Below are 13530 nucleotides of genomic sequence, written 5' to 3' on the forward strand. Positions count from 1 at the left end.
CCTGAAAGCCGTGAGTGTGCCCGGGCCGGGCTCCCGTGAGCGGAGCCGTGCCCTGCCCCGCTCCGGCCTCACCTGCGGGCTGATCTCCCCGCGGCAGGAGCTGCCCTGAGCATGGCCTGGGTCATGGAAGGGGATCTCTGGTTCCCCTTGTCACTGCCGTGTCTGGGAGGAAGCCCAAGGAAGCCTCTGGTGGCTGAACCTCCTCCCCGTGGCACTGGTGGGGCCCTGGGAGTCGCTGGAGCAGTGGCTGTGCTCTGGCTGGCTCTGCAGAACCTGTCTGTCTGTCCTGCCTGTCCTGAGCGTGCCTGAGCACGGAGGGTTCCAGAACTGGCCGAGGCAGGCTGTGTGAGGTTGGCAGGCATTGCTGGCTCAGCTCCTCCCCATCCCCCTCATGCCCTGGGACCTCCACTCCCCCCAAACGAGGGGGTTCCCTCTGCATCCCCCTGCTCTGGGTGGGGCTTCTCTGTGTGTTTCCAGTAGCTCTGCACATCCAGCTTTTGCCCACAGTGACAGGACTGTGGCATTCCCGTGTTCCCTGGGGAGGCAGGGCAGCCAGAGCTGTCCCTGTGCTCAGAGGGGACAGCCACTGTCACCTCACTGATGGGGGTTTGGCACAGGTTTGTTCCCTGCGTGGCACCAGCTGGATTGTGTGGAGTTCCTCTGACGAGGTGGGGCTGAGGCGAGGTGCCCAGGGGCACCAGGCTCAGTGTGGCAGTGGGAATCCACTGGCAGGGAGCTCTCACAGAGTCTGAGCCTTGCAGCAAGCCCTGCTGGGGCAGCCCCACAGAGCAGGCAGGGGTAAAGCAGGGGTGGCTGTGCCTGGGTAGCAGTGCAGGAGAGGGCCAGGGCCCAGTTTGGTGCTGTGGGTTGTCCATCAGGAGGGTTTGGTTGCTCCTGGGGGGCTCTGGCTGTGCAGTGTGGAGCAGCCATGGCTGGCATCAGCCCAGGTTCCTGCTGGCCATGAGCACGCCCTTGCTTTGGGCTGGTGGGCTCACTGGCCATGAGCACGCCCTTGCTTTGGGCTGGTGGGCTCACTGGCCATGAGCACGCCCTTGCTTTGGGCTGGTGGGCTCACTGGCCAGGAGCACGCCCTTGCTTTGGGCTGGTGGGCTCACTGGCCAGGAGCACGCCCTTGCTTTGGGCTGGTGGGCTCACTGGCCAGGCCCCAGCTGCCCCAGGCCACGCTCTGGAGCTCTGGCAGCTGGGCTGCTCCCTGTGCTCCGGGATGGAGCTGGAGGCACTGCCCTTAGGAGTCAGGGCTAGCTTTCTCCTCCCTGTGCTTTGTGCCTGTTCACCCTGGCTGAGTCTGTCTGTCTGTCTGTCTGTCTGTCCCCGCAGCTGGACCTGGCGGATCTGCAGAAGGAGCTGCAGAAGAGCCGCAGTGTGTTCCCTGAGAACCCCTCGGTGTGGGTGAAGGACCTGGCAGGGTACCTCAACTACAAGCTGCAGGCACCCAGGAGTGACCCCGTGCTGAGCCAGCACCCCCACGGTGTGTGTGCTGCTGCCCTGGGCCTGGGGGGGGGGTGGGCAGCACAGCTGGGAGGGACAGACAGCCTTCTCTTGTCACAGACACACTGACACTGCCCACAGCTCCCACCTGGGGCTTCCCCAGCTGTGAGACCCCTGGCTGTGCTTTCAGCTTGCTGTTTGTGCTGCTTGCAAGGAAGGTAGACCTGAGTGTGGCAGAGAACAGATCACAATGTTATAATGTTAATAATGATATCTGTGCAGCGTTTTCTGCAGCTCAGAGAAGCATTTATATCCTAGGTTTAGATACCCTAAGCAGTGGAAACACGAGGGTTTCCACAGCAGTTTTGAAATGGTTTGTTCACTGGGTATCTTCTCAGAATTATCTTTTCAGAATTCCCAGCAGAATTTTAACTCTGTCTCTGCCAGGGACAAAACTGGAGTGTTGTTAGCAGCAAAAGCTGAACAGGGAGACGGGACAGTGTCTTGTGATCCTGAAAGAAGTGCTCAGGAGGGATTTGAAGGGACAGCCAGAGCAAATCTCCCCAGCCTTAGTGCAGTACAGCCCCCAGTGCCCCTTCTGCCAGGGCTCCCTGAGCTCTGCCTGAGCTCCCTCCCAGCTGTGCACCCTCAGTGCTGAGGGGATGGTGGGGCAGGGGCTCCCTGCCCTGCCTGGTCAGGTCATTCTCACACTGAGAATGCCATTTGGGGTGGCTCAGTGTCCTGCCCAGAGCCCTGTGCATGCCACAGCAGCAGCATTCCAAGGGAAGCCATCCCTTGGGGCTGGATTAGCTGTCCCTTGTGTTTGCTGGAGTGTCCCAAGGAAGGCAGGAATGCATCTGGCTCCATGCTCTCAGAAGGCTGGTTTATTACTTTAGGATACTAGATTATATTAAAGAACACTGTTCTAAAGAATACAGAAAGGACACAGACAGAAGGCTAAAAAGATAATAATGAGAACTTGTGACTCTTTACAGAGTCTGACACAGCCTGGCCCTGGTTGGCCAAAGAGTCAAAATAACTCCCAGCAGAATCACCTGGGGGAGATTCAGAATCAGAATCTGGGGGTGCAGGGGGACAGGGGAACCCCAAACCCAGCTCTGGGGGGACAGGGGAACCCCAAATCCAGCTCTGGGGGGACTAGGGAACCACAAACCCAGGTCTGGGGGTGCAGGGGGACAGGGGAACCCCAAACCAGCTCTGGGGGTGCAGGGAGGCAGGGAAACCCCAAACCAGCTCTGGGGGTGCAGGAGAAACCCCAAACCCAGCTCTGGGGGGACAGGGGAACCCCAAACCCAGCTCTGGGGGTGCAGGGGGACAGGGGAACCCCAAACCCAGCTCTGGGGGTACAGGGGAATGGGGGAACTCCAAACCCAGCTCTGGAGGTGCAGGGGGACAGGAGGATGCCAAACCCTTCTCTGGGGGTACAGGGGGATCGAGGAACCCCAAACCCAGCTCTCGGGGTGCAGGAGAAACTCCAAATCCAGCTCTGGGGGGACGGGGAACCCCAAACCCAGCTCTGGAGGTGCAGGGGAACCCCAAACCCAGCTCTGAGGGTGCAGGAAAACCCCAAACCCAGCTCTGGGGGTGCAGGGGGACAGGGGAACCCCAAACCCAGCTCTGGGGAGCAGGGGGACAGGGGAACCCCAAACCCAGCTCTGGGGGGACAGTGGAGCCCCAAACCCAGAATCAGTGCAACAATCACCTGTGGGTAAACAATTTTCAGACACATTCCACATGAGCACAACAGAGGAGAAGCAAATGAGATAAGAATTGTTTTCCTTTTCTCTGAGGCTTCCCAGGAGACAGATCCTGGGCGAGGGGAGTTTTCCAGAGGGTGTGACTGGCACAGCCTCGGGCACAGGGTCCCTGGGGAGGGGGCCAGGGCTGCCCAGCTGGGATGAGGCTGAGGCTGAGGCACTCCTTGCACCCACCTGGCACTGGGCTGGCTCCTGCAGCTCTGCTGGAGCTCTGCAGGGCAGGGTCTGACTGAGCTGCCCTTTCTGCTCCCCCAGACTACCCGTACTGCCTGGTGAGCAAGGAGCTGAGGAGCATCATCCGCTCCCTGCTGGCCAAGGCCTCGGACTTCCTGGAGCTCTTCTTTGACCACTGCATCTACACCATGCTGCAGGAGCTGGACAAGGCCCAAGGTCAGCCCCCTGTGCTCCCCCCATGTCTGCTCCTCCTTGCCCCTTGGGGATTCCTGCAGGAATTCCTCTGGGAGGCCGTGGCTGAGCAGGACCTCCCTCCCCCATCTCCCTTCCAGGGGAGTCCCTGCACGGCTACAGGATCTGCATCCAGGCCCTGCTGCTCTACAGGCCCCGGATTGCCACCACCAACCTGGGCAAGGTGAGCTGGCCTGAGCCAGCTTTGCTGCTGGGTGCTGCAGACCTGCTGGGGCTGCTCCTCCGTCCCTCTGCACAAAGCCCTTGGACCTCTCTGCCCTCCCTGCAGAGGGACTGCTGTCCCCAGTGGGTTCTGCCTGCCCTACCCAGCAGCCCTGCGCCCCCAGACCTGGGTTTGGAGTTTTCCCTGTCCCCCTGCACCCCCAGAGCTGGGTTTGTGGGGTTTGGGGGTTTCCTCTGTTGCCCTGCACCCCCAGAGCTGGGTTTGGGGGGATTTGGGGTTTTCCCTGTCCCCCTGCACCCCCAGAGCTGGGTTTGGGGGGATTTGGGGTTTCCTCTGTTGCCCTGCACCTCCAGAGCTGGGTTTGGGGTTTTCCCTGTCCCCCTGCACCCCCAGAGCTGGGTTTGGGAGTCCCTCCACTGCCCCAGAATGGCTCCTGGTCTCACCTGGAGCTGGAGGTGCCTTCCAGGTGCTGGGGGGCTGCTGGTGCCAAGGCTGCAGGCGTGGTTGGGCTGGGATGGGTGGCACTGTTCCCACTGGGGTGCTGGGCTGGGGTGGGGTGGATGGCACTGTCCCCACTGTTCCCTCTGTCCCACAGTACCTGGAGGGGCTGGGGTGGGGTGGGTGGCACTGTGCCCACTGTTCCCTCTGTCCCACAGTATGTGGGCTGGGGTGGGTGGCACTGTCCCCACTGTTCCCACTGTCCCACAGTATGTGGGCTGGGGTGGGTGGCACTGTCCCCACTGTTCCCTCTGTCCCCTCTCCCCACAGTCCCTGGAGGTGCTTGGCTGGGCTGGGGTGGGTGGCACTGTCCCCACTGTTCCCACTGTCCCCTCTGTCCCCTCTGTCCCACAGTACCTGGAGGTGCTGGGCTGGGCTGGGGTGGGTGGCACTGTCCCCACTGTTCCCTCTGTCCCCTCTGTCCCACAGTACCTGGAGGTGCTGAGCTGGGCTGGGGTGGGTGGCACTGTCCCCACTGTTCCCACTGTTCCCTCTGTCCCCTCTGGGACACAGTACCTGGAGGTGCTGGGCTGGGGTGGGTGGCACTGTGCCCACTGTCCCCTCTGTCCCCTCTGTCCCACAGTACCTGGAGGTGCTAGGCTGGGCTGGGGTGGGTGGCACTGTCCCCACTGTCCCCTCTGTCCCCTCTGTCCCACAGTACCTGGAGGTGCTGGGCTGGGCTGGGGTGGGTGGCACTGTCCCCACTGTCCCCTCTGTCCCTTCTGTCCCACAGTACCTGGAGGTGCTGGGCTGGGCTGGGGTGGGTGGCACTGTCCCCACTGTCCCCTCTGTCCCTTCTGTCCCACAGTACCTGGAGGTGCTGCGCTCCCAGCAGAGCCGGCCGGCCAAGTGCCTGACCGTGCTCTGGGCGCTGGGGCAGGCTGGCTTCAGCGACCTCCACGAGGGCCTGAAAGGTGAGAGCCACGGTGTGGGATCCTACTGCTGTCACCAGTGTTGTGGACAGGACGTGCATTGCCTGTCCCTTGGTGCTGAACCAAATAGCAGAAACTGTGGTGTTCCACTCAAGAGACACTTTTGGCCATGGCTGGGTGGTGTTTCACCCCAGGGACACTTTTGGCCATGGCTGGGTGGTGTTTCTCCCCAGGGACACTTTTGGCCATGGCTGGGTGGTGTTTCACCCCAGGGACACTTTTGGCCATGGCTGGGTGGTGTTTCACCCCAGGGACACTTTTGGCCATGGCTGGGTGGTGTTTCTCCCCAGGGACACTTTTGGCCATGGCTGGGTGGTGTTTCACCCCACAGACACTTTTGGCTGGCTGGAGGCTCCAGCTGGGCACGTGGGGACAAGTCCAGGCCTGCAGGAGCTCTGGTGGGTGCAGGATGGAGCTTCCCCCCATATCAGGATCTGCTCCTCGGGTTTCCCTCTGTGGAGAAGCTTTAAGGCCATGGGGAAGGGAAGGAGTGGGTTCTGATGGAGGGTTTGGATCCAGAGCTTTGTTCTGGCCCACAGCCTCTGAACCCAGCCCCAGCTCCAGCAGAACTCCTGAGCCCGTGGGTGCTGCTCCTTTTAACCCCGGGGAGAGGGCAGGGAAGGGGCAGGGAGCCACCAGCCAGGGACAGGAGGGGAGGTCTCAAGGGACAAAGGACACCTGGATGGCCCAGTGCCCACCAGGGGCAGAGGGCATCCCTTGAATCTGCCAATCACTCAATGCCCTTGTGGAATGCCAGGACTGACAGACAGTGCTGGGAGGGGTCAGGGAGGGGAAAGGAGAGGTGACTGACACACCTGGGAGGGAATGATCAGGGGAGGGACCCGAGGTTCTGGAGTAAAGCCTGAAATCACACCACAACAGGATCCCCTCCTGGGACTGCCAGCACACCTCCACTCCTGCTGCTGGTGCTGCTGAGGGGTGGGAAAGGCTGGGGAGGATCCTCAAGGTCTGAGGGTCAGGAGAAGGGGTGGATCCTGAGAGAACCATCCTGCCTGGCAGGATGGGCAGCCCCAGCTGCCCTGGAGCCCTTCCCGAGGGATCTGCCTGCCTGTCCCTGGGTGCTCTGGGTGCAGGGAGAGCCCAGGCACAGCCCTCCCTCCTGTCCCTGCAGTGTGGCTCGGCGTCATGCTCCCGGTGCTCGGCATCAAGTCCCTGTCTCCGTACGCCGTCTCCTACCTGGACCGGCTCCTGATGTGAGTGTCCCCTGCGTCCTGGGGGCTCTGTTCTGCCAGAGCCAGCGCTGCCCTTGCCAGGGCCCCGCAGCTCAGGGCTCTGTTCCGCAGGATGCACCCCAACCTCACCAAAGGCTTCGGCATGATCGGCCCCAAGGACTTCTTCCCCCTCCTGGACTTCGCCTTCATGCCCAACAACTCGCTGTCCCCCAGGTACGCCGCTCCATCGGGCACAGCCGTGCCACGGGGCGGGCCCTGGTGCCCCCCTGGTGCCCCCCTGGTTCCCCCCTGGTGCCCCCCTGGTGCCCGCTGGCCCTCAGCAGCGCTGTCTCTGTCCCCCAGCCTGCAGGAGCAGCTGCGGCGCCTGTACCCGCGGCTGAAGGTGCTGGCCCTGGGTGCCCGGCCCGAGGCTGCCCTGCACACCTACTTCCCCTCCTTCCTGTCCCGTGCCACACCTGCCTGCCCGCCCGCCATGAAGGAGGAGGTGAGCCTGGCACGGCCTGGCACGGCCTGGCACGGCCCGGGGGGTGGGGATGGCGGGGCAGGGGCACTGGGGTCTGTTTGAGCCAGCTCTCACAAGCTCTTGGAGAACTCTTTTACAGCTGAGATGGCTCAGTGTGAGAAACGCCAGTCGCTTGGTTTTAAAGGTTTAAGAGTTTAATAGTAACAAAATGGTTATAAAAACAGTGGTATAATTAGAGTAATAAAAATTTGGACAATTTGGAATAGGACAATATGAGACAATGAAAACAAAGAGTTATGGACAGTCCAGGTACCTTTTCTGGGCAAAATGAGCCCAAAAAGGCCCCACGTGAACAGAGGATTAACCCTTAAAGCAGCAGCCTGTTCCATATTCCCACAGCTCATCCATGGTGCATCAATTCCATCACACTCAGGATTCTGTCTGGGCAGGGTCAGCTCCTTCCTCTGAGCCCCAACAGCATCCCCAGGGCTGACTGAGGCAGGAAGAAGTTCATTTCTTCTGATAAGGGAGCAAAAAATTCTCTTTCTCTGAAAGATTGAGGTGTCCTGGGGCTGCTCTCTCAGTGAGAGTTCCTCATTCCTTTCTTAAAAAAATATCTCACACACACAGTTTCTATTTCCAGATTATACCCTAAAACTACATTTAACACACTACTTAAGAAAATTAATACAGCATCACTTTCTAACATCACACCTATAATATTCATGTTACTATTAGCCAAAAGCCAACCATAAACCAGGCATTTTTCACACTCAGCTACCTGAGAAGGCATAAAATCAGCAGGATGGCTTCTGTGCTAGTGCTGGAAACAAAAAGGTTTCAATAAAAGGCGAAATAACAAAACCCTTTACAGAGAAAAACTGAGCCAGATGCCAGAGGTTTTTACTCTTGGTACAACACCTCACAGAAGGATTCAGTTTCTTTGTTCTTTTTCCAGTCAATTGCTCGGGTGGGATTTTTGATTCCTGTCCAATTGGCCATCCTGAAGTTTGAGGTGCAGTCCCTCAGGTCCTGTGAGGTGTCTTTTCACCTAATTGAGGAGAGAAACTTGTGGGCTCCTTTCCTTTTTCAGGGGACCAAGGAGAGTTTTGTCACTCTGTCAGCAGGGGGACATTCCTGTAGTAGGGTCGTGCTGCTGCTCCCAGGGGACAGGAGTCAGCAAATCCTGGAATGGTTTGGGTGGGAGAGCCCCTGCAGACCAGCCAGTCCCCCCCTGTGTGGGCAGGGGTGCTGCAGCTCTCTTTGGGTCTCAGGAGCTGCCTGGCTGTGTGGGGTGCCTGGTGTGCTGGGAGGGGGTCCCACCTGACCACCTGCTGTGCCCCCTCCCCAGCTCCTGACCTCCCTGAGCCAGTGCCTGAGCCTGGACCCCCTGAGCTTCAGCGTCTGGAGGCAGCTCTACACCAAACACCTCGCTCAGTCCAGGTCAGTCCACACTGACCCCAAGGGGGGCTGTGCTCACCTGCAGAGCCTGTGGGACACCTGAATTCCTCCTGGGAGCTCCTGACCCAGCCCCGTGTTCTCCTTCCCCCCAGTTTGCTGCTGAACCACCTCCTGGAGTCCTGGGAGAGCACCAGCAAGAAGGTAGGGGTGGGCAGGGGGACGGGGGCAGCTGTGGGCTGGGGGAGTGTCCCTGTGCTGCTGGGAGAGCTCCCTGAGCTGGCAGTGTCCCCATGGCAGCTGTGGGCTGGGGGAGTGTCCCCATGCTGCTGGGAGAGTTCTGTGAGCTGGCAGTGTCCCTGGGGCAGCTATGGGCTGGGGGAGTGTCCCCATGCTGCTGGGAGACTTCTCTGAGCTGGCAGTGTCCCCATGCTGCTGGGAGAGTGTCCCCATGCTGCTGGGAGAGCTCCCTGAGCTGGCAGTGTCCCCATGCTGCTGGGAGAGTGTCCCCATGCTGCTGGGAGAGTGTCCCCATGCTGCTGGGAGAGCTCTCTGAGCTGGCAGTGTCCCCATGCTGCTGGGAGAGTGTCCCCATGCTGCTGGGAGAGTGTCCCCATGCTGCTGGGAGAGTGTCCCCATGCTGCAGGGAGAGTGTCCCCATGCTGCAGGGAGAGTGTCCCCATGCTGCTGGGAGAGTGTCCCCATGCTGCAGGGGGAGTGTCCCCATGCTGCTGGGAGAGTGTCCCCATGCTGCTGGGGGAGTGTCCCCATGCTGCTGGGAGAGTGTCCCCGTGCTGCTGGGAGAGCTCCCTGAGCTGGCAGTGTCCCCGTGGGACCCACACTTGCCCTCCTGGTGCCGTGGCAGCCCAGGGGGTCGGTGGGGACCAAGGGGTCCTGACACAGCTCTTGCTGTCCCCAAGGTGCAGCAGTCCCTGCAGGAAACGGTTCGCTCCTTCAAGGTGACAAATGAGGAGCTGGCAGCCAGGGGGGCCGGAGGGGACACGGACGTGGCCGCCTGTGACACCGCCTGCAAGGTGAGGGACAGGAGGGGACAGGAGGGGACAGGAGGGGCAGGCACTGCCGAGCAGCACCGGGGGGAGATCTCAGCTCTGTCCTGGGGCTCTGGCCAGCCCCTCCTGCTGCTGGCCACGTGCAGGGCCAGGGCCCCATGGTGACACACACACAGGACACGCTGGGGACAGATGTGCTGGTCCCTGTCCAAGCCCCAGCTGCTCAGCAGATGTCTCTGTCCCGCCTGGGAGGCCAGAGGTGGGTGGTGCTGCAGTGCTGGCCCTCCCCGGTGCCAGGAGCCTGCGGTGACAGTGACAGGGCCTTGTCCTCCCCCCAGGAGCTGCTGCAGAGGATGAAGGGCCGGGGCTTGCCCTGGTGGCGGCTGCTGCTGGTCCTGCTGGTGCTGGCTGCTGGCTTCCTCCTGCACGACGTGCAGACACACGGCTCCTTCCAGGGTACGCTGGGCTCTCGTGGCCAAATCCAGGTGCAGAAATCCTCTGGGAGCCTCAGGCATCCCCCAGCGCTGCCAGGGCCACCACTGTCCCACGTCCCCACTTTTAACCCCCCCTGGGGTGGAGACTCCACCAGTGCCCTGGGCTGCCTGCACAGCCCTTCCTGTGAGCAAACTGGGTTTTGTTTGCAGCCTGAACCTTCCCTGTCACAACCTGAGGCTTTTTCCCCTTGCTCAGGAGTGATCCTGCTCCCTGGGATCCCTCCTGTGGCTGTTCCCTCCGTGTCCCTGCCTTGGTCCTGTGGCTGCTGTCAGCAGTGCTGCCTGTCCGTCTGTCCTGCTGGGGGATCCTGGGGGCTGCAGGCACTGCAGGCAGACTGCCTGTTCCCCTTTGGGAGGGTCTGCTCAGGGCGTTCTGTCCGTCTGTCCCCTCCTGGAGCATCTCCTGAGGGCTTCCACAGCACAGCTCGAGCTGTGTGTCCCCCCAGAGCCCTTGGGGACAGACAGACACGTGTCCCCACAGCCTAGGGCCACTGCAGGAGCACACCTGTGTCCCCCCAGAGCCCTTGGGGACAGACAGACACGTGTCCCCACAGCCAAGGGCCACTCCAGGAGCACACCTGTGTCCCCCCAGAGCCCTTAGGGACAGACAGACACGTGTCCCCACAGCCAAGGGCCACTCCAGGAGCACACCTGTGTGTCCCCACAGCCCTTAGGGACAGACAGACACGTGTCCCCACAGCCAAGGGCCACTCCAGGAGCACACCTGTGTGTCCCCACAGCCCTTGGGGACAGACAGACACGTGTCCCCACAGCCCTTGGGGACACTCCAGCAGCCCACTGTCTCTTGCAGCCTCCTCCTGTGCCCGGCTGCTCCGCTCCTCCGGCGTCCTGCCCGCCTCCCAGCTGGCCTGGCAGAAGGTGTCCCGTGCCTGCCTGCAGGGCTACAGGTCTGTGACACCCCCGTGGGTGGCTGCTGGGGTTCCTGTGCAGCCCAGAGGGCTGGGCAGGGAGCTGGGAGCAGTTCCCCAGCCCTGCCTGGAGCCGTTCCAGCTCACACCAGAGCTGTGCCCCTGCACCGCGCTGGCAGCTCCTGGCCCTGTGCCCTGGGGGTGCCCCTGTTGCTGTGTCCAGCCCTGGGCTCACCCCAGGACTCCCTTGCAGGTGGCTGGAGCACAGCCTGGCCCAGCAGGGTTCCGTGGCCCTGTCTGTGCTGTGGCCACAGCTGGAGCTGCTCGGGAAGGCCAGCGGGGAGGTGGCCCGGGCTGTGTCCCAGCAGGGCTGCTCCCTGCTCTCCTGGCTCCAGGGCAGCCTGCCCTGGCTCAGCGACTGGGTGAGTGGGGAGCACACAGGGAGTGCCACGGGGGCTGGTGGCACTGGGACAGCTGTGCTGGGGGGGGCCTGGCGTGGGGTGGTGACGTGTTTGCCCCTGTGCTGGTGTCTGGGAAGGGGACAGCCCCACGGCAGGTCCCTGGTGCCATCTGTCCTCTGTGGCAGTGGCTGTGGAAGGGAGAGGGCTCAGGACACTGCTGGGGATCCAGAGCCAGCGTTCTGGTGGCAGTGGGGTGGCAGTGGGGTGGCAGCAGTGTCACAGAGCGTGGGTGCCCTGTGCTGAGCGCTGGAGAAGAGGGAACATGGGGAGCATGGGATTTTCAGGGTTCCCTGTGGCAGGAAGGAAATGATGAATCTGATGTTTTTAGCAGCCTAATTTATTATTTTTATAATCTATGTTAAAGAATACTATGCTAAAACTATACTAAAGAATAGAGAAAGGATACATACAGAAGGTTTAACAAGATGCTGATTAAAAACTCATGACTCTCTCCTCCGAGTCCAACACAGCCTGACCAGGATTGGTCATTAACATAAAACAGTTCACATGTTGGACAAACAATCTCCAACCACATTGCAAAACAGCAAAACACAGGAGAGGCAAATGAGAAAATATTGTTTTCCTTTTTCCCTGAGGCTTCTTGGCTTCCCAGGAGAGAAATCCTGGCGAAGGGATTTTTCCAGAAAATGTGACAGTGACAGGGGAGAGCTCCAGGATGCTGGGGAAGGGAGGGTATTGGAATATTACCAATATTGTGGACAGGACGTGCACTGGCTTGTCTGGCCCTTGGTGCTGAACCAAATAGTGCCCACTGGGTTTCACCCCAGGGACACTTTTGGCCATGGCTGGGTGGTGTTTCACCCCAGGGACACTTTTGGCCATGGCTGGGTGGTGTTTCACCCCACAGACACTTTTGGCTGGCTGGGGCTGCAGTTGGGCACTTGGGGACAAGTCCAGGCCTGCAGGAGCTCTGGGGGTGCTGGGATGGAGCTTCCCCCCATATCAGGATCTGCTCCTCGGGTTTCCCTCTGTGGAGAAGCTTTAGGGCCATGGGGAAGGGAAAGGAGTGGGTTCTGATGGAGGGTTTGGATCCAGAGCTTTGTTCTGGCCCACAGCCTCTGAACCCAGCCCCAGCTCCAGCAGAACTCCTGACCCCGTGGGTGCTGCTCCTTTTAACCCCGGGGAGAGGGCAGGGAAGGGGCAGGGAGCCACCAGCCAGGGACAGGAGGGGAGGTCTCAAGGGACAAAGGACACCTGGATGGCCCAGTGCCCACCAGGGGCAGAGGGCATCCTTTGAACCTGCCAATCACTCAATGCCCTTGTGGAATGCCAGGACTGACAGACAGTGCTGGGAGGGGTCAGGGAGGGGAAAGGAGAGGTGACTGACACACCTGGGAGGGAATGATCAGGGGAGGGACCCGGGTTTTGGGGTAAATCTTGAAATCACACCACAGCAGGAGGGGTGAGATGGAGTGTCCCAGGTAGGCAGGACCCCAGGAGGGGTCGATGCTCACCCCACACCCCCTGTGCTCACCCCCCACCCCCTGTGCTCACCCCACACCCCCTGTGCTCACCCCCCACCCCCTGTGCTCACCCCACACCCCCTGTGCTCACCCCACCACCCCCTGTGTTCACCCCACACCCCCTGTGCTCCCACAGCTGCAGAGCCGGCTCCCCGAGGCGCTGCTGCACCTGGCCGAGTGCGCGCGGGAGCTGCTGCAGTTCCTGCTGCACAGCTGCCTGCTGCCGCTGCTGCAGGGCCTGGCTGCCGTGCTGCAGCAGGGCTGGCAGCGCTGCCTCGACTCCTGCAGGTGAGCAGCCCCTGGGTGCTGTGGCTGTGGCTGTGCCTGTCCCTGTGCCAGCCCTGCCCTGCCCTGCCCTGCCCAGGGGGCTCCTGTGTCCCCCGTGTCACTCATCCCTGCTGGCTCTGACCCCCCCCCCCCCCAATCCCTTGTCCTTGTTTTTCCAGTGGGGACGTGACGTGGGAGTGTGTGAGGGACCACTTGATGAGCTTCACCTATTCCTCCTGGATCTACCTGCAGAACGCCACCCTGGCCCTCAAGGACTGGGCCCTGGCCATGATTTCTGGGCACTGAGCTGCTCTCAGGGGGCACACCGTGTTCTGGCTGCCAGCAGCACCAGGGGGCAGCAGGACGTGGGCACAGGGCAGGGCCTGCAGGAACTTTGGGGAGGTTTATTTCTCTGGGGGCCGGGCAGGCACACGTCCAGACACCCTGTGACCGCTCTGGCTTCCCCTGTCCCGCTGTCCCTGGGGGGGGGGGGTGGTCCCCATCCCCTGGTGTTCTGCCTGCTTACAGGATCCGGGGAGGACACCTGGAGCCCCTCACCTTCCCAGCCCTTCCCACCAATGAATGAACTGATTTATTTTATTATTTTTTCCTTATAGCTGCTCCGTATGCTTTGTATTTCCTCCT

The 13530-nt window shown here is 61.2% G+C and overlaps 1 protein-coding gene across 1 annotated transcript; it reads left to right on the forward strand.

The window, feature by feature from the left end:
• Window positions 1–1263: 1263 nt before the first annotated feature.
• Window positions 1264–13499, forward strand: TMEM214 (transmembrane protein 214; the record flags this gene model as incomplete). The annotated part of the gene is made up of 15 exons (XM_050978354.1): window positions 1264–1489; window positions 3483–3617; window positions 3734–3816; window positions 5123–5228; window positions 6379–6460; window positions 6551–6652; window positions 6782–6923; window positions 8254–8345; window positions 8456–8504; window positions 9221–9334; window positions 9649–9766; window positions 10616–10712; window positions 10927–11095; window positions 12755–12906; window positions 13065–13499. Coding segments are annotated over 15 exons (1794 nt in total), but the record flags the coding sequence as incomplete, so codon positions are not given.
• Between the last annotated feature and the right edge of the window lie 31 nt (window positions 13500–13530).

Source organism: Serinus canaria, chromosome 10 (genome assembly GCF_022539315.1).
Source record: "Serinus canaria isolate serCan28SL12 chromosome 10, serCan2020, whole genome shotgun sequence".
Taxonomy (NCBI): Eukaryota; Metazoa; Chordata; class Aves; order Passeriformes; family Fringillidae; genus Serinus; species Serinus canaria.